The sequence below is a fragment of the Panthera tigris genome, chromosome E2 (genome assembly GCF_018350195.1).
Source record: "Panthera tigris isolate Pti1 chromosome E2, P.tigris_Pti1_mat1.1, whole genome shotgun sequence".
NCBI lineage: Eukaryota > Metazoa > Chordata > Mammalia > Carnivora > Felidae > Panthera > Panthera tigris.
In genome coordinates this window covers 5,903,904-5,927,788 of record NC_056674.1, presented here as the reverse complement: position 1 = coordinate 5,927,788, position 23,885 = coordinate 5,903,904, and the positions used below count along the sequence as shown (strand labels likewise).

General features: G+C 40.5%; 1 protein-coding gene across 1 annotated transcript; it reads right to left on the bottom strand.

Annotated features, from left to right (window-relative positions):
* Positions 1-2,374: 2,374 nt before the first annotated feature.
* LOC102965921 (zinc finger protein 677-like) lies at positions 2,375-23,021 on the bottom strand. Its single transcript, XM_042970219.1, has 4 exons — positions 22,906-23,021; positions 20,548-20,612; positions 10,920-11,046; positions 2,375-5,954 (listed from the first exon to the last, which is right to left on the bottom strand). Exons 2-4 carry the CDS (start codon positions 20,560-20,562, stop codon positions 3,658-3,660), a joined length of 2,439 nt encoding a protein of 812 aa, XP_042826153.1. The 5' UTR covers positions 20,563-20,612; positions 22,906-23,021; the 3' UTR covers positions 2,375-3,657.
* Between the last annotated feature and the right edge of the window lie 864 nt (positions 23,022-23,885).

Below are 23,885 nucleotides of genomic sequence, written 5' to 3'. Positions count from 1 at the left end.
TTACTATTCTGCCCATCTGGGCAGGAAAAGCTAATAATGAAGGCAGACAAGCCTTTCCTTTGGCAGTAGTTGTAAGTTCAAAGTGTCAATGAGTATCATCAACCTGACGCTGCACATTATGCATCATAACAAAGTAGTTCACTATTCCCTGTTCTCCCTAGCCATTTTCAGAACTTGAGAAATCTATCCTGGGCTCCCAAGAAAGCATCATCAGATACTCAACTTCCTCCTAACACTTAGCTGCATGCAGCCATCATTCTTGACATGTGAACATCCTGTTCCAGTGGAGCAGGCACAAATGCAAACGAGCAAAAAATGTTTTAGAGGGTAAATAGGAGATTTCTAGTTTTCAAATAGGATTCCCATTGTGTAATGTTCATTCTTGAGGGTAAAGTCATTATAATTTATCTTTTCAAATTATTCTCTAAGCACTATAGCACAAAATAAAGATTGTGTTACTTTTCTCCTTCTCACATTTTCTCTTAGTTCCTAATACTTTTCATATGCTTGCCATTTTTCTAATTTCATTTAATGTAAAGGTGCAAACCATGGGTCACATTTCAGCACAAAAGACAGGGAGAAACAGAATCATATGGTGTATATTCATGAATGGGGAGGCCGGTGGTAGAGGGTGAGAGTTTGAAATTGCATTGCAATAGTATTTTCATTAGAGCCACAAAAATACTATGGGATATACGTTGGGTAGGTAACTCTCAAATACAACTTATGAATATATACTTCCAAAACTGTATGTTTAAATCTAACATGAAATGACATTGTTATACATGACATTCAACCACAAACCCTAAGGATGTATTATTAGTGTTGATTATGAAATGACCCAAAAATGAGAAATAGGGTATCCCAAACAAAATGGTATCAAAATGCAGTTTAAGTGGCCAAAATTGAGTCTTTCTCAAGCATATTACATTTGAGTTTAGTTTTTCTTTTTCTTTTTAGAGCACAAGTAGGCGAGACGGACAGAGAGACAGAGAGAGACAGAGAAAGAATGAAAACAGCAAGCAGGCTCTACACTCAGCAGAGGGCCCAGTACAGAGGTCAACCCCATGACCCTCAGCCGAAATTGAGTCAGTCACCCAACAGAGCCACCCAAGCACGCTTACTTTGGTTCCTTTAAATGCTCTAAAATTTTCTCTTCAGTTTCCAAAATTAAGACTAGTTTTTACTCATCTGTGATATACAACAGCCATTACCTTTCAAAACATGGACAGACCATCATCCCCCCTCTATTTTCTCTAGTACAAATGCTATCCCAAGTAACCCATAGTTCTCACATGAAAATCTCTTTCTCGGGGCACCTGGGTGGCTCAGTCGGTTAGGCATCCGACTTCGGCTCAGGTCATGATCTCGTGGTCTGTGGGTTCGAGCCCCGCGTCGGGCTCTGTGTTGACAGCTCAGAGCCTGGAGCCTGTTTCAGATTCTGTGTCTCCCTCTCTCTCTGACCCTCCCCTGTTCATGCTCTGTCTCAAAAATAAATAAATGTTAAAAAAATTAAAAAAAAAAAGAAAATCTCTTTCTCCATGTCCCAACCTACTATTTCATGATCATCTATCTGACAGAGTAATTCTCTCCTATAATAATCAACAAAGGAACTCAATCATACCATCAAATCCAGAGAAGGGGCCATGACCTCAGAAAACATGACAATTTACATATCAGTGTTAGGTTTATTCCTTGCCACTCCCTATGCTTCCAAATGTATAGTACACTTTATCTTAAGCTTAGAATCCTAGCTTTTCCTGGGTATATATGTATGGCTAAGCACCCCCAATGAAAGAGGTTCCTTTCACCTTACCAATGCTTTCTCTCAGACCACCACTACACTTGACAAATGAAATGCATAAAATTAAAGTATAACATCAGTGGAGTCCAAACTTGAGGTTACAAGTCATCAATGATAATTCAGTGTCAAGAAACCTGAAATAATTGAGTAAAAAAAGTTATAGGGGTACCTGGCTAGCTCAGTCAAAAGAGCACGTTACTCTTGCTCTTGGGGTTCTGAGTGTGAGCCCCATGTTGGATACACAGAGGAAAATAAAATCTTTGAAAAAACTTTTTTTTTAACATTTATTTATTATTGAGAGACAGAGAGTCACAGAGGGTGAGCAGGGCAGGGGTAGAGAGATGGGGAGACACAGAATCTGAAGTAGGCTCCAGGCTCTGAGCTGTCAGCACAGAGCCCGACGTGGGGCTTGAACACAAACTGTGAGACCATGACCTGAGCCAAAGTCAGTTGCTTAACCAACTGAGCCACCCAGGCGCCCTGACAATAAAATCTTTATAAAAAGATTTCAACGGAATATGATTAGGTCTTTCCACATATATACTTATTCCATTGACACACATCATCTCATGAGTTTTAAATACTTTTTATTTTCTGGAATTTAACACCTAAGATTGGTTAATTGTCAAAGCAAACCGAGGTCCCCCTAGCATGAAGTTTTAAATTGTAGTCCATTGAAGAATTGGCGAAGTTATCGCCTTCATTACTCTTTAATGTTCCTGTCCAGTAAGAATTCTTTGGTGTATGCTGATGTAAAGACTTTGATACATTTATATGGTTTCCATGTTATGTGAATTCTTTCTAGACCACAAAGAACAAAGTTGTATATTTTGTTTTTTTATCAATGGAAGTCTGTACCTCTTAACTCCATTCACCTGTTTTAACCCATCCCCAACTTGTACACTTTTTATAACCCAGATGACACTCATTTTATTTGTAAGGGTTCTCTCTAGAAGAAATTACATTCCCCAAAGTATAAGAAGCTTTAGATAAGCCTTGTCATACATTCCTAGTGTGTGCTTTCTTTCAGAGGCTTCTATTCTATAAGGTGAGGTATGAACCCTGGTTACAAGCTTTCCCACTTATGTTAGTTTCATATGGTTCCTCTCCATGGTGAAATCTGATACTGAGCAAGTCTTGAACACTTGCTCATTTGTTTATTTCTCCTACGAGTTCTTTGATGCTTCCCAAAGCTTGAGCTTTGAATAAAAGCACTGCCACACATATTAGGTTCACATTGAGTAAGATGTGAATGCTCCATAAAGGCTTTTCCACACTCAATACGTTTGTACAGTTTCTATCCAGTATGAGTTCCATCATGACCCCAAAGGTGAGAACATTTGATAAAAGCCTCACCACATTTATTACATTTAAAAGGTTTTCCTCCTGAATGAATTCTCTAATCTTCTGTAATGCTTGAACACTGGATAAAAGCCTTGTTACACACATTACATTTGTAATTACATAATGCTTGGAAAATTACAAATTACCATTTGTAATTACATAATGGTATACATTATGCCAGTGTATATTTTCTGATGCTTAGCAAGGTTGCCCAATGGGGTAAACGCTTTGACACACTCATTACATTAGTAAAGTTTCTCCCCAGTATTGATTTTTTTTATGTTGAGTAAGATTTGAGCATTCAGTAAGGTTTTGCGACACTCACTACATTTGTAAGGTTTCTCTCCAGTATGAGTACTCTCATGACCAAAAAGGTTTGAACTTGTGCTAAAAGCTTTACAACATTTAGTACATTTACAAGGATTTTCACCTGTATGGATTCTCTGAAATGCCAAAAGGCTTGACATTTGGATAAAAGCCTTGTTACACACATATTGTTTGTGTGATTTCTAGCCAGTGTGTATTTTCTGTTGATTAGTAAGACTTTGAAACTGGGTAAACGCTTTGTCACACTCATTACATTTATAAGGTTTCTCAACAGTATGGATTCTCTGATGATTTGCAAAGTTTGAATTTGTAGTATACAACTTGCCACATATGTTACATTTACATGTTTTCTTTCCTGTATGGGCTTTCTGATGTCTAGTGAGTTTTGAAGGCTGGGTAAAGGCTTTGCCACACTGATTACATTTGTGAGGTTTGTCACCAGTATGAATTTTCTCATGACTCCAAAGGTGTGAACGTTGGGTAAAAGCCTTACCACATTCATTACATTTGTAAGGTTTCTCTCCTGTATGGATTCGCTTATGCTGTGTCAGACGTGTATGCATCGCAAAGGCTTTGCCACAATCAATACATTTGTACGGTTTCTCTCCAGTATGGATTTTCTTATGCTGAGTAAGATGTGAACTACATGAAAAGGCCTTGCCACAATCAATACATTTGTAAGGTTTCTCTCCAGTATGAGTTCTCTCATGACGCAAAAGTTCTGAATGTTTGATAAAAGCCTTATCACATTTAGTACATTTATGAAGCTTTTCTCCTGTATGAATTCTCTGATGTGCCATAAGTCTTGAACTTTGGATAAAAGCCTTGTCACACATATTACATTTGAGTGGTTTCTCCCCAGTGTGTATTTTCTGATGCCTAGTAAGGTTTCCAAATTGGGAAAACGCTTTGGCACACTCATTGACTTTATAAGGTTTCTCTCCAGTATACATATCCTGATGATTTGCAAGGTTTGAATTTTGACTATGGACCTTGCCACATATGTTACATTTATATAGTTTCTCTCCTGTATGGACTCTCTGATGAGTAGAGAGGCGTGAAGACTGGGTAAACTCTTTACCACACTCATTACATTTGTAAGGTTTCTCTCCAGTATGAGTTCTCTCATGTCCGCAAAGCTGTGAATGTTTGATAAAAGCCTTATCACATTTATTACATTTATAAGGTCTTTGTCTTGTATGAATTCTCTGATGTGCTATAAGGCTTGAACTCTGGATAAAAGCCTTGTCACACACATTACATTTGTGTGGTTTCTCACCAGTGTGTATTTTCTGATGCCTAGTAAGGTTTCCAGATTGGGTAAACGCTTTGGCACACTCATTACATTTGTACGGTTTCTCTCCAGTATGGATTTTTCTATGTTGACTAAGATGTGAACCATCGGTAAAGGCTTTGCCACACTCACTACACTTGTAAGGTTTCTCTCCAGTATGAGTTCTCTCATGACCCGAGAGGTGAGAACGCGTGCGAAAAGCCTTATCACATTTACTACATGAATAAGGTTTTTCTCCTGTGTGAATCTTCCGATGTTGATTAAGCCTACAGCTTCTGATAAAAGCCTTGCCACACACATCACATATGTGTGGTTTTTCTCCAGGATGTGTACTCTGATGTCTAAAGAGGTGTGAGCACTGCTTAAAACCTTTGCCATACTCACTACATTTGTAAGGTTTCTCTCCACTATGGATTTTATCTTGAGTAAGGCTTGAACGCTCAGCAAAGGCTTTGCTGCATGCATTACATCTGTAAGGTCTCTGTCCAGAAAGAATACCCTCATCGCTCATGAGGTTTGAGGTTTTGCTAAAATCCTTCCCACAGTCAGTACATTGATAAGATTTTTGTCTAGTGCATGCTCTCCTGGCCTGTGCAGGTAACAAATGAAAAATCTTCCTAGATTTATTCCAAATGTTTTGGGCCCTGGGAATTCTTTCAAGTGGTGAGACTGAGGAACCATTGCTGACAGACTTCTCAGTTGGATTACATTCATACATTTTCTCCTCACTGTGAAACCTCTGGAGTTCAGCCAGGTGTGCCTGCAAATTTAATCCAATTCTATTTTCCAAGCAGTTTATGTACTGGTTTCCAGAACCACTTACGTTACTGTCCTGTTGTAACAAAGTCCTGATGAATGGTCCATTATTCATGACATACTGGTATGTATTTTTTCTCACAGAAACACTCTGCTTTTCAGGAAGAGTAACTGAGGGCTGATTAAGTGGCTGATCTTTCCTACAAGTGAGATTTTTGTTATGGGTCAAAGGCACTTCTTTGTAATTTCTTGCATCATCTTCCCACCGATTTTCAAACTCATGCCTATTTTCCCAGACTTCCTTGAGACCAAAATCCTTGATGCCATGGCTTTCATTTCTCTCCAATATCACTAAGTGGTAAAATACTTCTTTATAAATGTCCTCCCCTGGTGACAATTCCATGAGTGCAAATCCAGCAGAAAGGCTTCCTATCAAATAGAGTCGGAAGGTAAATATTTTATACTAAATTCAATAATTACACACCTAAATAATTACAGTAAATAAAGGAAGTTAGTCAACAATGGTCTTCAAACACTTTTGTCATATACAATGTTTTTGAGTTCTCTTTTTATAACGTTTTCCATATTAATAATTTCTCTGATTTTAAGGTAATTTTTCGAAACACATTTTACACTATCCATATTTTTTGGACACATAACTGGATAATTAAATGACACTTCATGATTACAGAGCCCATCTACACACTGGTTATTTTATAACTGTGCATGAATATCATAGAGATGTCTATCTTCCTTAAATCTTAGTCTTTATAAAAACGTGTTTACCTGAACCCAGTATCTCATATTTCAGTGATGCTCAACGAATCTTTCATTCCTCCTAGTATGTGTTCCTTATGGAATGTAAATCCTGTCTTTATGTCTCCAAGAAAAACTGCTTTAGAATCCCAGGGACTACTAGTTTCTGTAACTATGGTTACTTATTAACTTAACCTCCTAGATCTATCAATATGTAGGTTGTAACATAGTCTTTAAAATATCTTGTTTCTCTCATCATATGTTCACACATTATTAAACACACAGTATAATTAACCACCAGATCAAGCTGCTGTCCTGAGCAATTCATATGCATGTTCCCCTGTATGAATAGGGATCCTTCTGCAGTACAGGGGACAGGGGAGTCAGGTGCTGTGTAAACTGAGGTGCTTTGTTGATCAAAATTAATATACCGGGATATACGAGGATGGTTTGTTTAGCTCAATGAAACATCTGAGGAAAGGCCAGGACTTGGATTCAGAAAAGCAAAAATGAAGCATAAGAAGTAACTGACCATGTGGGGACAGGGCTTGTGCTTGCATATCTATGGGAATATGATTGTGGTGTAAGTTTAATGCAGGACCTTGGGGAAAAAGAAAACACATTCAGCAAAAGGGATAATACTGACACATTCTGTAGGAACGCAACTATGGGCATGAAGCAAAGGTGGAAAACATTCAACAGGGAGACAGAGTCATAGGAAGACTGTACAGTTGTATCTATTTCAGTATTTGCTCTAAAAATTATCAAACTATCCCATGAATTCCACTTCTAGGTATATACTCAAGAGAATTACATAATGTATACATGTTCCAGGAGAAATGTACTAGAATGCTTTTTAAGGTTGTTGCTTAGAGGGAGCGAGCTTGCAAAAGGGGGAGGGGTGGGGGGAGGGGGGAAATTCCCCTGAGGTCTCCAGCTTGTAAGCGCATTGTGCAATGCAGGGCTCAAACTCACATATGTGACTTCATGACCTGAGTCAATATCAAGAGTCAGATCCTTAACTGTCTGAGCCACCCAAGCACCCCAACATAATGTATCATTACAGAAAAACCTATGGCAAATCAGGTTAATGATATTTCTGGGACTAAACAGGAACTTAAAAAATATGTTTTCAAGATACCACAAATTCTTAAAGAATACCATAGCATCAGTTGGGGGGCTCAGTCAGTTAAGTGTCTGACATAGACTCAGGTCATGATTGCAGGCTTAGGACTTCAAAAGCCCGCAACACGCTCTGTGCTGATAGCTCAGAGCCAGAAGCCTGTTTTGGATTCTGTGTCTCTCTCTCTGCCCCTACCCCGCTCATGCTCCCTCCCTCCCTCCTCTCTCTCTCTCAAAAGTAAATAAACATTAAAGAAAAGTCATAACTTTAATCGAGGAAAATATCTGTTGTAACAATTAGATATCACTGCACATTTGTGAGAATGGCCAAAATCCACAACACTAACACCAAATACTAGTGAGAATGTGGAGCCATAAGAACTCTCATTCACTGCTGGGGGGGATGCAAAATGGTACTCCTCTTTGGAACAGTTTGCACTTTCTTACAAAACTAAACGTACCCTTAAATACAACCTAGCAGTCCCACTCTTTGGTATTCACACAAATAAGTGGAAAATTTCTGTCCACATGAAAACATACCCACAAAAGTGAAAAATCCTAAAATTTCTATGGAGCCACTAAAGATCCTGAATGGCCAAAGCATCTTGACAACAAAGTACGTAGCTGGAGGCATCACATTCCCTGATTTCAAACCCCCTGACTACAAAGCTGTGGTAATTAAAACAGTATGGTATTAGCATAAAAATACACAAATAGATCAACAGAACAGAATACAGCCCAGAAATAAACCCACACACATGGTCACTTAATTTACAATAAAGGAGACATGACTATACAAAGGGGGAAAGCACAATCTCTTCAATTGATGGTTTGGGAAAACGGGACAGCCAGAGGCAAAGGCATGAAACTGTACCACTATCTGATACCATACACAAAAGTTAACTAAGAATGGATTAAAGACTTAAACCTAAGACCTGAAATCCTAAAACTCCTATTAAGAAAAGTTAGGGGGTGATGAGCTTCTTGAAACATGTCTAGGCAATGACTTTTGCTTTTGTTTTTTGACTCTCAAAACCAAAAGAAAAAACAACAAAAGCAAAAACGTTTGGAATTATATCAAACTGAAACATGTCTACATAGCAAAGGAACACTTTTTCAACAAAATGAAAAGGCAGCCTACTGAATGGGAGAAACTATTAGCAGATCATGTATCTGATAATGGACTAATAATCTAAAACATTCCCAAAACATGCTCAAATAACCCAATTTAAGAAATGGGCACAAGATCTGAATAGACATTTTCCAAAGACTTAGAGATGGCCAACAGGACCATGAAAAGGTGCTCAACATCATTCATCATCAGGGAAATGCAAATCAAAACCACAATATCGCTTCACACCTAATATTAGAATGGCAGTTAGTAAAAAGACAAGAAACAACACGTGTTGTCAACAGGGTGGAGAATCAGGTATAGCCAAGAGAAGTACTGTGTGATCCACCAATTCTACTGGGTATTTATCTGAAGACAACAAAAATACTAACTCGAAAAGATAGAAGCGTTCTGATGTTCACTGCAGCACTATTCATAACAGCTGAGATACGAACACAATCTAAGTGTCCGTTGATGGGTGAACGGATAAAGATGTGTATATACAACACAATATTATCTAGCCACTAAGTAGAATACAATCTTCCCATTTGTGACAACAGAGATGGACCTTGAGGACAATATGCTATGTGGAATGAGTCAAAGACCACTACAGTATGATTGCTCCTATGTGTGCAATCTTAAAGAAACAAAAACTCATTAGATACAGAGAACATATTGGTCGTTGCTACACGCAGGTAGGTGAGCAGAAATGGGTGAAGGTGATCAAAAGGTTAATAAAGAAAAAAACTGGGCTGCCTGGCTGTCTCAGTCAGTACACCATGCAACCCTTGACTTTGCAGTTGAGTTCAAACCCCACTCTGGTTGTAGAAATTACTTAAAATCAAAAGTTGCTGCTGCCTCTTGAGTTCTTAAAACAAACAAACAAAACCAAAAAAATCAATATGGTAGTTACAGTATACCAGGAATGCAATAAACATCTATAGAATGATGCATGGTTTTCCTACAGAAAAACAAACTAGAGATATCACCAAGCTGAGCTGTATTTACACTACATTTACTTTTGGATTTTTCACTTTTGGAATTATCCACATCGTGACTTATGCCCAATTTATGCACAAGGCAGTGATCTTCAGAAGCCAGGATGGCCGAGGAAAAGACACAGACTTTTATCTACTTTATTAGACAGATGCTATAATTTTTGTGTCTCCTGAGAAGTTCTCCAAGGATACAAAATGGAAATGCAAAGTGAATACATCCTGGGGTCTGCACTACAAAGGCCTCACCTCTGACCTGTATGGAATGAGAACCAAGAGGGATCAGGAAAAAGACGCCGTAGGGACAGCAATCCCAGTCCCTCTCAAACCACGGCACCAGTATGGTCGGAGGGGCTAGGTAACAGGGTTGTAGGTATAATAGTGGAAGTTTAAATTTCTACACATTTAACAGATTGAGAAATGTTTGGGGGGTGGAGGCGGATTTCCTTTGAAAGTTCCTAAGAAATAAACTTGTATTTTCTCACAGATTCTTCCCAAACGACATTTACTGGAGCAGCTTCCTCTGCTCATCTGAGCTCTCACTTGTGCTCACACCCCAATACATTGCCCACTATGTGGATGTTCCCCTATCTTCATTTCACTTTCCACTATCCAAGTCTCTTTCTCTTTTTCCAAAACAGAGATGATATTCACCTCAAGAATAGATTTTCGTTTATCAAGAAAAACAGAACATGATCTGCTTGGCTCTTCCAGAACAAATTCCCTGCTCTTGGTTCAGCAAACAAGAAAGGATATTCATTTTAAGTGGTGTAGAAACATATTTCAAAAATTACTCAAATGAGTGCCTGTGTGCTTAAGGATTATTTTAGGTGTGCAGACATCTCGGTTTTTTCCAAGAACCACTTAACCAAAGGCACAAGGGTAAGACGACAGAATCAGAGATTTAACTAAATTCACCACGAGGTTTCCTTTTTTCCCTCCTACTTTAAATATGGTTTTTCTCTCTGAGCCTTATCTTTCAAGATGTCAGCAAACTTGGACTTTGCTAAGAATATAAGGGTTTTAGATCCTATTCCCCAACTCTGTTACTTAGATTCTAGTTAGTTAACAGAGAATGTAATGCTGGTTTCAGGAGTAGAATTTAGAGATTCTTCACTTACACAGAACACCCAAGGCTCCTCATCACCAGTTCCCTCCCTTAGGCTTTTCTGACTGCTAAGTTCTGCACCCACATCAACAAGCAGGAATGCAGAACTTCTGAAGAAAAGGGAAGTTAGAGTCCACTTGCCACATTATGAACCCTTTCCACTCTCAATCAAAACAGCTGCAATCATTCCCTTAAGAACAAGGAATTGTAACTCTTATGATCAAAACAGGGGCTCTCATTAGAAAATGCACAGCACAGACATAAAAAGTAACTACCGACTTCTGGAGGCAAGTTATCCTCACCCACAGAGACCAGGTTCCTGTAGTTCTCCAACATCACGTCCCTGTACAAGGCCCTCTGAGCGGGGTCCAGGCACTCCCACTCCTCCTGAGAGAACTCTATGGCCACATCCCTGAAGGTCAACCGTCCCTGAAAGGAAAACACATTTCACCAAATGGACAGGGAACATGTTCTTATTTGACCAAAGACAAGAGAAGCACAGATGTGTAAAGACTGACCTGACTGGAATGAGTGTTCTTTGATCCGTGGAAGATAATTTTGAGTGAGTTACAGTGAACATAAAATTAGCCACTTTAAAATACCATTAGGGGGCAATTATTGCACTCAAATATTGCACAAACATCACCTCTGTCTAGATCCAAAACTTTTTTATCAGCCCCATAGGAAAGACTTTACTCATTAACAGGTGCTTCCTATTGCCCAGTCCCTGGCAACCACTAATGCTTTTCTCTGTGGATTCACCGATCTTAGATCTTTTCTTGTAAAAGGAAAGGGATCAAAAATGTGACCTTTTGCATCTGCCTTCTTTCACATAGAATCATCCTTGGGGCTCATCCACAATATAGTATGTATCAGTGGTCCATTTCCTTTCTTCTGGCTGTAGAATATTCGATTACAGGAGTAGACCATATTCACTCAACTACTGTAAATCATTTGGTAGTTATGACCTTTGGCTAATATTACTAAGTTCCAGTAGAAGTGTTTGGATGCCTGTTTTCAATTCTTTTGGTTATATACCTAGGAGTGGAATTACTGGGGCACATGGTTTAATTTTTTCAGACTCTGTCACACTCTTTTCCACAGTACCTATATTTTTACAGCAACGTGTCATGATTCGAATTTCTCCACATCTTTATTTTTGTTTCACAACAGTCATCCTAGTGGATGTGAAACGATAGCTCACTGTGGTTCTGATTTTACATTTTAATAATGACTACTTTCATTGAACATTTCTTCATGTGCTGGGTTCATTTGTGTATCTTCTATGGAGAAATGTCTATCAAAATCCTTTGACCATTGTTCAAGTTGGGTTCTTTGTATGTTGGTTGTGAGTTGTATAAGTTCTTCACATATTCTGGGTTGTAGATGCTTAGTAGATATGTGCTGGCAAATTATTTCCTCCCATTTGCTAGATTGTTCCACTTAGGTGATAATGTCCTCCAGTGAACAGACATGAATAATTGAGATGATGACCAATTTATCTACTTTGTCTGGTTCTCTTTTTCTTTTAGGATCATGTGTAAAAATCCACTGCCAACCCGAAGGTGATGAAGACTTACCCCCTATGTTTTCACGTGAGACTTTTATAGTTTAGGCTCTTACACTTAGTCTTTGATTAAATCTGAATTCATTTCCTTACACAGCACAAGGTAGTTTCAATTTCATTCTCACACAGATATCTAAATGTGTCAGTACCATTTAAGAGACTTTTATTTTTCCAGTGTCTGTTTTCAGCACACTTGTAAAAAAAGGAATGGACTGAAGATGTGTGGGTTTACTTGTGGATGCTCAGTTCTATCGTTTTGATCAATATTTCTAGCCTCTGGTGCAATTATGCTTTTCATTACTTCACGTAACTATATTAGTATTGATGTTGGGAAATGTAGGTCCTCCAATTTTGTTCCTTCTCACATTTATTTTGGTTATGTGGTGTCCATACCAATTCAATATGAGTTTGAGAATCACGATTCCCAACATAGCAAGAAACACTGTTGAGGTTTTGCCAAGGACTGCATTACTCTTTATGTTACTCTGGGGAGCTCTCCGTTTTACAGTCTTCCAAGGCAGAAACACAAGATATCTTGACATTTACTTAGGTTTTAATTTCCCTCACCAACATTTGTAGTTTTCACTCTGTATACAACTTCAAACTCAATTAAATTTATTCCCATTTGATGTCTTGCTCTTGTAAATGGAAGTGTTGACTTACTTTCCCTTTGTTGACTGCTAGTGTACAGAAATGCAACTGAATTTTGAGTGTTGATATTGTATTCTGTAACTTCAGTAAATTCATTCTAGGAATGAGTATTCTTTATTTCTAAAGAGGAGATCATGTATACTATGAGTAAACATAATTTGATTTCTTTTCCCATTTGACACATTTTATTTATTTTTCTTCTGTAATTTCTCTGGTTAGAACTTCCAGTAGAGTGCTCAGTTGGAGCGGCAACACGGGGCATGCTTGTTTTGTTTTCAGCATTAAGGGATGTTTTCAGGTGTTCACCAGCGAATATGAGGTTAGCTATAGAAATTTAGTAATAAGCTTTTTCAGACTAAGCCAGTTCCCTTCTACCCCTAATTTTTTAGTTTTTGCAGGATGCACTGTTCTGTATATGTCTGCTGAGCCTTGCTGGTTTACAGTGTTGCTCACTGCTTTATTACTGATGTCTGGTTGTTCTATCAACTATTAAATAGGGAGCATTGAGTGCTCCAACTAGTATAGTAGAACAATCTCCCCAATGTTTGCTTCAAATGCTTGGGGGCTTTGTTGTTATGTACCTGTTATTTATAGTTGTTTTACTTCCTCGATGATTTGCCCTTTTTTCAATATATAATGAATCTCAACATGCTTGGTAACAATTTTACACCTTTAAGCCCATTTGGTCTGAAACCTGTATAGCTACCCAGCTAGGGTTCATTACTATCCACATAAATATCTTTTTCTATCCTTCAACTTTCAACCTATTTGTATATCTAAAGTGAGCTTCAGAGTGCCTGGGGGCTCAGTCGCGTAAGCATCTGACTCTCAATTTCAGCTCAGGTTATGATCTCACAGTTTGTGAGACCGAACCCAGCAACGGTCTCTGCACTGACACTGCAGAGCCTGCTTGAATTTCTCTCTCCCTCTCTCTGCCCCTCTCCCACTCACGCTCTCTCACAATCAATAAATACTTTGAAAAATAAAGTGAGCTGTATGTAGACATAGAGTGGAACCATTTTTAAAAATTCCTCTTTTAATGAAGAGTTTAATTTAGGTACTTTTCAAGTTGTTACTGATAGGAATTACTTCTAACATCTGCTGTTTGTATGGCTAATATTTTGTTACATAATTCCTTCCTTCTTCGGGTGTCTGTGCGTGCATACCATTTTGATGGTCTATTTATTTTTCTGTATGTTTTCAGGTTATATTCTGAGTGGTTATCCTGGGGATTACAGCTTACATATTAAACCACTAATATTTGAATTTCAGTTGATGCTAACTTAGCTTTAATGCCATACAAACAACTGCTGTTACACATTCTCCCTTTATGCTGTTGTCAAAAACTACTTCATAAAAGATACGAACAGATGTTGCATACACTCAAGAGCAGATTTTTCTGATTGTTTTACTCATCTATCTCTTTAGACATGTAGGAAAAAATGGGTTACAAAACAAACACAATAATGAGCTTTTATATTTACTTATGTAATTACCTTTACTAGCGTTACTTGTTCCTATGGCTTTGAGGTACTGCTAGTTTCTATCCATTTCAGCCTGAAGAACTCCACGTGGCATTGCCTATAGTCTAAGTCTGTAAGTGTGAACCCCCTCAGCATTTGTTCATCTAGGAATCTCAACTTCACTATCAATTTTGTAGTCTAGTTTGCCTCGTAAGGAATTCCTGATACAGCTTTTTTTTTTTTAATTTTTCAATCTTTTAATACCAAAGGAGATGGATTCCTGGCCTCCACAGTTTCTAATGAGAAACAGACCATTAATCTTATTCAGAATCCCTGTACATGAGAAGTTGTTTCTGTCTTGCTACGTTCCACACTCTATCTTATAAAACTTGACCGATTATGTGACTGCCAGGGATCTCCATGCATTGGACCTAGTTGAAGTTCACTGAGTTTTTTGGGCGTGTAGGTTCTCTTTGATAAATTTGGGAAGTTTTCAGCTCTTCTTTCTTCAATTATTCTTTCTGCCCTTCCTTCTAGAACTCCTATTACGTTTATAGGAGTATTAGTTATAGTGTCCCAAAGGTTTCTTTGCCTCTGGCCATTTTTCTTCTTTTATTCCCTTTTATTCAGCTTTATTCCCCTCTCTCCTCCTCACACTTGACAATTTCAGTTAACCTCTGTTTAAGTTCACGGATTCTTTATTCTTTTTGTCCATCTGCTGAGGAACCCTCTAGTGAATTTTCAATTCTGGTGTTTATACTTTAACTCCAGCATTTCTATTTCCTCCTTTTGCTATAATTTCTATCTCTTTACTGATACTTTCTATTTGTTGAAATATTGTTCTCCTACTTCTTACTTAGTTCTCTTCCACATTTTCCTTTAGCTGAGGATGGTCAAGACGGTTGATTTAAAATCTTTATTTACTAAGTGGAATGTCTGTGCCTCCTCAGAAAGACCATCATCAACCTGGTAATCATGCTTAAAAGATGTACAATCTTAAAACATCCTTAGAAGTCTGTAGTGAAGTCGGCCTGCTCAGAAGCAGCCATCGTGGCATTCTTTGAAACAGTAAGGAGTTGTAAAGGACCCATGGATCTTCATTTAGAGAATACTCCCATGAGGATCTAAAAAAGCAGTTACCTCTTGTTGACTTTCATGAAAACGACTTCAAGTCATATGGCATGTAAAGATACCAATTTGCAGAACAAAATAGGATTAAACATTTACAGTAGAATATATTCTAAACTCATGCTACAATATATAAACGCACGTTTGGAAAATATGTACGAAAGAGAACATTGGTTCTTAATGAAGAAAATCAGTGATGGTGGAAGATATGACAGGGAAGAACATGTTTTACTTCTTAGTTTCAAAAATGTATTAGTGTGTGGAACTGAACTGCAAAAATCTGTACTACTGAAGTTTAATACATACACACAAAAATAATAAAAAGAATTTAATAATATTATGTAAAATTAAAACTGAGCACCATCCTCTGTGATGAAAGTTCTGCTCCTATGTCTGGCTAAATTATACACATTTTTCTCTAAAAGATGTGCAACATGTGAGAGTTCCTAAAAGAACACCATGGTCTTTATGAGATGGATGTGCTACCAATAATTTATAAAACATTTACTGTTATGGGGGGGAAATAGGTTCTAGAATCACTTATACTTACCTAAATAAGTTACGAAAGCTTGTGGCGGAGGGCCGCCACCAAGGGGCAAAATCACTCGAGATTCGTTAGGGAAATATTGTAATGGGATACCGAGCAACTTGTTACATCACCGGCAGGAAATTACTTTCCATCTGACCCCAATCTACTAATGTACTTTGATCACAAACTCCACTTGCCCCCAATACCCTCTGCTTCCTACACACACAAGTTAATGATTCCCGTCTGATGGCTTTCTCCATGTTCACATGTGTAAGATCTTCTTTTCTTCATGTTCCCAACGTATGTAGTATCTTGAGAGCTCAATAAATACAAGATGAAACCCATGTTGGGGGCTGTTGTCTTCTCCCAGGCAGTACCCTCTCTCGTACTCCATCTGCATCTGCTCTCTTGCTGGGCAAGAGAGAACTCCAGGCTCCTAGTCTTCGCCAGATGGTGACCCCGACAGGATAGAGGTCAACATGATAAAAGCCGAGGTGACAGATGTCCATGTGATAGAAGGCGATGAGAAGTCAACATGATTAGAAGAAAAGCCAGCGTGACTAAGAAGTGGGTGTGTCAGCAGGGGACGTGGCTAAGAAGACAATGTGGGAGAACCCAATGTGGCTAAGGGCCGATGAGACTGGAAGGTGACATGGCTACGAAGCCAACATTACTCAAGGATGCGGAAACAACTAGTTGTGTAACAACTAGAGCTCCAAAAATAGAAAAATGCACGGGACTACAATCTCTCCTGATGAGGTAAGAGAAACTGAACCTATAGGGATTCACTGCCACTGAACTTTTGAGAGAATTATTATGGGAGACTCTCTATCCCTAGAACAGAAAAAACACATTCATATAGCACTCCTTAAATTATTAATGATTATCCAGCAACACTGTCCTTGGTCTCCTAAGCAAGGAACCTTTCACTTAGACACTTGGGAATGAATAGGTAAAACACTAAAGGCATGACATATGGAAGGCGCCAATGTTCTGCCTGAGTTATTCTTACATGCTCTATTGTTCTGACAGACACTCTCCCCTTATGTGCGGATGATGTTTATGAACATATAGACGCACTCAAAGTAAATAAAAACTTTTTCCATGGAACCTAAACCTCCTTATTGTCAGCCAGCTCCGTCAGCACCCCTACACCCTGAGAATGCCAACTATACCATTTGTCAATGGGAAATATCTGACTTGTCAAAGGAACAAAAGATTCCCTCTGAAGACATCCTCACTCCTTTGCAACTACCTATTAAGAATGCCCTTACTATGTTTACAAACACCACGGGAAAACTCACAAGACATCTTGCCCTTGGAAAACTCGAAAAAACTGGGAGCATATATTATACACTACACCGGGGTCTACCCAAAATTCAGCCATATTATGACCTATAGAAACCTTTCCCAATCCTTAAACATGGTCTCTGATATGTCAACGAGCCAAGATCATCCACTTGAGATTTCCTCAGCAGTGTTTCAGGTAAAAATTAACCATGGGGAACAAACTGTCTTAGGGGGACCCGAATGTAAGTTTGTTGGTTTGAAATAGACCTGTTAATCAAAGGTCAAATAAGCTCATGTTACAACTTAAAGTAATTGGAAACTTGGTCTCACAGGTTTCATGAGTCATTGTTACACTAGCTTTCAAAGGCTTTAGTAATTCGAAAAGTTTTCCGTGCATGATAAATTGGGATTGAATTTGTTGGGACATCTAGGCCTTTTCTAAATAGGATGGGATGCTAAATCACTGATTACTAAGTAAGGCTCATCTGCTTTCAGCTTCTTATTGCAGGGAAAGTGAGGATATCGGGGTCTGATGCTAAACACACTTGGTGGATTACAACTTTCTGAGTATTTTACTAACAAATTTTCAAAGATTTAAATTGTAAATGAAGTCTTTTTGACCGATTAGGCTTCTTTAGTAAGTTGAATTACTCTGGAAGCACTGTCAAACAAATCATAATCCTTAGGTTACATTTGAGTACATGCTATACCTATTATAGAGATTATATGTAATTCCTAGTTTTAATGTTTTTTAGCATAGGGTCATCACTTGATATTCTGATAATTGAAGTGTCATGTGCCACAGAAGTAACTGAATTTCCTTCTCACCTCCATTAGATCTTTTAATCATGTCCATTTTTGTGTCTTTTTTGTCATAGTTTTGTGACTCCTATTGGAAGACTTCCTCACCGCTACCACTTCCAGTAGACAGATAATCCTTTATGCTCAAGGAGGCTGTTTCCCCTGCACTGTCTTTCCTTTTCCTAACTCTGCTATACCTACCCCAACTTACCAATGTTGCCCCTAGGGATGGACTCTCTATAACCCTATTCAGCAAGAAGAAGTTACAGAAGAGAAGACCATCCACCCTCAGCAACCTTGAAGATTTTAAGAGTCAAAACTTTCAGGGGGAGCAATGTGGAACAAAGGAAGAAGGAAATGGCAGATAAAATTAAAATTCCCTACAATCCGCAAGGACAAGCAATTGTAGAACAAGCACATAATAAACAAAAATATGTTAAAAACAACAAAAAAGGCAGAATTACCCATGGTTGTCTACATTACAAGCTCAACTTCTCCTCGATCACACTATGATCACTCTTACGTTTTCAAATCTTGACCCTCAAGGACTAACGCAGCTAAGCTCCATTTTCCTAAATTCCATAAACCCTCTCATCCTATGGTGCCAGTTCAAACTTCTCACTTGGGTCTGAGAATATGCTTGTATTCTTTCATATTCTGGACCTCTGGGGATTCCCTCTTGGTTGGTGAAGCTCTTTCACAGCATGGGGGAGACCCCAGAACACCTTCCCATCAACCAGGACTTCCAGAGAATGACTCAGAATGAACGACCACCGCTCCATTTTCAGGATGGAAGAAACCACTTCACTGTTCCTCATCCTGAAGTCGCTCCACAAATGCAATTCCTAGCTCCTCATAGAACATGAGGGAAGCCTAAACGCCTGTCAAACCAGGCCCGCTTCCTCTTACAACGAAGTGGTATAGCCTACACACCTGATTTGCATCTGATGGCAATGATCTCCATCACTGGTATTCATTAACCAGACAAAGGCGTTTCACAGGCCTCTTACTCATGGGGATCCAAGCCACAGTAAGCGTTATAGCTTCTGCTACCATTGCTCGAATTAGTCTTCAGCACACTGAAACTGCACATGTACTTAACCCAGTTATGGCCAACACTATCAAAGAGCTAATAAGCCAAACTTCTACAAACAAATAATGGCACGCCTCAAAGCCCTTATGGCGGCCATCCAACTTATAGGAAAAAGACAATAGGTGCTAAACCTCCATTATAACTCTGTGAAGCGGAATACTTGTACGACGTCTCCTTTTATGCCATTGCAGAAACACTCTCCAAACCACCAGACAGCAAAATACGGATCAGGTAGCCATCATGACTGTCCTCACACGCAAACTTAAGATGAAAAAAACCAAAATGGGGAGCCAGGGGGAAATAGGTTCAAGAATCCCTTAGACTTCCACAAACAGGTTAGAAAGCTTAGGGCAGAAAGCTGACACCACGGGACAAAAGCACCCAAGGTAAAGTCATTAGCTACAGAAAAGCTTAGAGCGAAAATCTCCCACCATGGGGCGAACGTGCCCGAAGTTAGCTAGCAAGATATTGCAATGGGATCACGAGTAACTTCTTTACAGCACCTGCAGGAAATTCCTTTCCATCTGACGCCAATCTACTAATGTACTTTGGTCACACACTGCACTTGCCTCCAGACCCTCTGCTTCGTACACACACAAGTTAATGTTCCTGTCTCATGGTTTCTCCACGTTCATGTGTGTAAGTACTTGTTTTCTTCATGTGTACCACATGTGTAATATCTCATGGGCTCAATAAATACTGAGACAAAACCCCTGTTGGGGGCCCCTGTCTCCTCGCAGATGTCACCCTTTCTCGTATTCCATTCTGCATCTGCTCTCTTCTGGACAAGAGAGAACTCCAGTCTCATCGTCTGTGACACTGTTTGACATGAGAGTTGGTTCTACATTTGAAAACCAATTATGTTAATAAACCAAGACATCCTCTCTACTTCTCATTCCTACTTTCAACTTTCTATTCTATTCCAAAGTATTAATATCGTGGAGTCAGAAGCACAATGAGTCCCTGGTTTAACATCAAAATGCATTTGTAAAACCGGATGAAGTAAATTTCCAGCACTCTTATTTTCCAGGGTTCCTCAGGTACTTTTGCACGTTAATACATGACTTACATACATAATCTCTTTAATCCTGGTTTATATGAGCTGAAAAAGGATCCAGGAGGGATCTCTGAAGAATCCTTCCTGAAGATACCAAAGAGCTAACTCCCTATGTCCAGTCCTAGCCTGTGTAGAACAACATTCCCAGGATGACCACCTAACAGGTGCCTCTTCCTAAGTTCCGCGTCACTTGGTCACAGTAAGAAGAAATATGCATAGAAAGGAGGGGAGATTGGGAGAAAGCCCTGGGTGTGAGTAAACAACTCAGGCAGGACACCTCACAGACAGACAAGATTAACAAGTCCAAAGTGACATTTTAGGAAGAAAAATCAACAAAAAATGGGATTTTACCTGGAAAAGAGCCATTCCTTCTTTTTTCCCTCTTCTTCTGGTCTTCTTTCTCAAGTAAGGTTATACTGTGTGACAAAAAGGATGTTGTTTAATTTTCAGAATCAACATAACCCCATCCTCTGCCACAATATACATATGGGGAGAAACTTGCCATGGGAAAAAGGCCGTTGCTGCCCACTGCAACAGGAGGGATGCGGGGACAATAAGGTCCTATGTGGAGGCCAACAAGTGCATTTTTTACCCACTTCTTCACGAAGGCCTCCCCTATCGCTCAAACTTACACACTCCACTGCAACTGCATTGTCTTGTCTACCTGGCACTTGGCCAAAGGGAATGGGCTCATTCAAGTTCTTGGCTCCTCCCTAGGTAGCCCGCATCCAAGGAATGGATGATGCAGGACAGAGAAGCCTGTCCATGCCATCAATATGGACCAACTCTTAAGGGCCACCCAGCTCCAGAGCTCCCTGGAAGCCATACTGAGAAGTTTAGACCTTTGTCCTGATGCTGATGGGAAGCCTGTAAGAGGGTTTAATGTCAAAAGATGACACAATCAAATTTTTAAGATTTAGCCAGGATACACAGAGGGTGGGGGTGACAGAGGCACATCCCTGTCTCTGAGCTATGCTCCTGCTTCTTTCCCAGTGGCTTTCGATATTTTTGGAACTGGGTCACATTGTGAACTCCCATTATAACTGCACACTCTCTCCCACAACACTACCAAAGACACACCTAGTTTTGAAAATCATTTCACGCATCTTATTAACTCAGGTTCAGAATTCTTGGTCTATTGTCTCCTGTTACAGGTGGGTCCATCGGGGGTTAGAGGGGGAGTTAATTTGCCAAGTTACCCTGAAGGAGTCTCAGTTGAATGAGCAGAACTGGGTGTAAGAAATCTCTGAAAAGGTGGCCTGGTCAGGTTGAAGTAGAAAGGCCTTGTCCTAATTCCAGATTACCTTTCATATTCCTGAAGGAGAGAAGCTTCTCTTTTATGGGTTTAAGCAAACCCAAGCATTTAATTCCTCTTTTCCAGAAAAGCTATATGAAATTACAAAGTTACTGGTCCTGGAAAACATGAAAAAGGGTCACCTGTGGGCACGAGGTCTGAACACTCTCTGTATTATGAACGGATGAGCTCTGCTGGAACCAAGTTCCACATCAATCAAGACCACCCTTCAACATCTGTACAGAGAAGACAGAGGGGACTTGAGGGGATCATCTACTTAGCTGGAGAGCTCACCTCAAAGCTTGATAATTTATAAACTGCCTTAACGCAAGAAGAGAACTGCTGAATTATTAAATTAGTTAAATAAAGTTCTTTAACAGACATCAAAGAATCCTTGCAACATATGGTAGAGTAGAAAGCATATAAAACTCTTACTCTGAACAATAAAATTACAAGAAAAAATAATTTGGAAGTTGAAAAGCTCTCCAGTGGAATCTGAGATTAAAGTCACAAGTGTGAGGATACATCAAATTCAGAAAAGAATGCCACGAGCCACGAAAAAAGGGGGAGAGACAAACAGTATTGTTAACAATGGCCATCGTAAAAGCACCATGTGGTTACAGAAAGTCCCCTTTAACTGACAGTTCTATTCCCCCGGGATGAGGAGGGGTTGCCAATGGCATGATCTTCTGATGCAATGCTTAGAAAGTGCAGATGCCTCAAACACCAGGTTTCACACTCTCAATCTCTTCTCCACAACTGAAACAATTCACCAAATGTTAGATTAACGAGGTCATAAAACTTCAAGTCGGTACTTCACAACTTGATATCCTCGGTTCTGCACTACGGTTTGGGTCTTGTGTCTTGTCTGTGACCCCTACGCGTTTTCTTCTCTGTGTAAGTCTGTGTCCTTGTTTCTCTTCAGTCCTTTTGTCCATTTCCGTTTCCCTCCGTCGCTATTCCTCCTCCAACAGACAGTTTCACCCTATTCTGCGGCAGCCTGTGTCAATCCCCGCCGGTTTTTCTCCCCACACTTTCTGATGACCCTCTAACTCCGCAGATTTCTGCGTCCTTCCCCGCCATCTCCGTCCACACCCAGACGGACGGCCACCCTGCGGCCAACGGCCTGCACCCACCTCCCTAGTGACGACTGTGCCCGACGCAGTATGGGGCTGGGGGCACGGGGGACACTCGGCAGTCAGAGAAAGGTTCTGAGCAGGAAAGTGACCGGCAAGGATATCGGGGTCTGCAAGGGCCACAGGCAGAACGGCTTGGCCCGAACCTGCCTCGGAGCGATTTTAACCGAAAACGACCACAGACCCCCGGGACCCGCCCCGAGAGAAAGGACTCGGAACGTCTTAGAGCCAGGCGGCGAGCGATGAAAGGGAGAAGACGGTTCAAGAATTTTACCTTACCAGGCGACCGCGGAACCTGGGGTGGAGCCCCAGGCACTGAGCAGCGCAACCGCGATGCGAACCAGAAAAATGGAGACTCGCTCACCCCACAGCGCACGTTGCCCTGCTGGATCAGCTTCCGGGGCTGCAGAAAATGGCGCATGCGCGTGCGTCGCGGGGCGGTGCCGGGGCGTGTCCAGGACACATCCGGTGGGGCGGGTCCAGCGCACCACTCTCCTCCCAGCGTCTGCGGGTCTGTTTTCTCTTCCGGCCGCGCGGTTTCGGGTTCCGCTTTTGGATTCTGCCCAATCCCGCTGGTGTCGTTTCGAGCCAGGCTGGGTGCAACCTCAGGGAAGGGTGGGTCGCTTCTGTTGGGAGCGGCGGTATTTCACAAGTTGAGCCCGGTGCCCGGGGAAGCAATTTTTTTTTGGGAGGGGGGGCGGGTTGGGGTGGGGGGGGTGAGAGAAAAGTTTTTAGAGAGCGGTGGACATGCGCTCTAGGGGGGGAGGCGGAGCAGTGTGGGGACCTGGCGCCCGGGGTCCTCGTGGGTCGACCGAGACCCGGATAGTGACAGCTCCTTGTTTAATGAAGTAAAAGCCGGGGTGGTCAGTGTCGGTGATGGACGCTAGAATGCGACACGCACAACTGTTCTGGGGGGCGGGGGGCGCCTGTGTGGCTCAGTAGGTTAAGCCTGACTTTGGTTCTGGTCCTGATCTCCCTATGGTGGGTTGGGGCCTCCCATCGGGCTCTGTGCTGACACCTCAGAGCTTGGAGCCTGCTTTGGATTCTGTCTCCTTCTCTCTCTGCGCCTACCTCGCTCGCACTCTCTCTTTCAAAAATAAAATAAACATTAAAAGAAATAAACACTGTCCTGTGGGAATTGTGCTGTTCGGTATTAACTCGTCCTCAGAATTTTCACTCAACTGTCACTTCTCACCATCCCTTGGACTGCACTCCAGGCTTTCCCCGCCGGGCCTTGGGCTGTGGGACGGAGCGCTGGC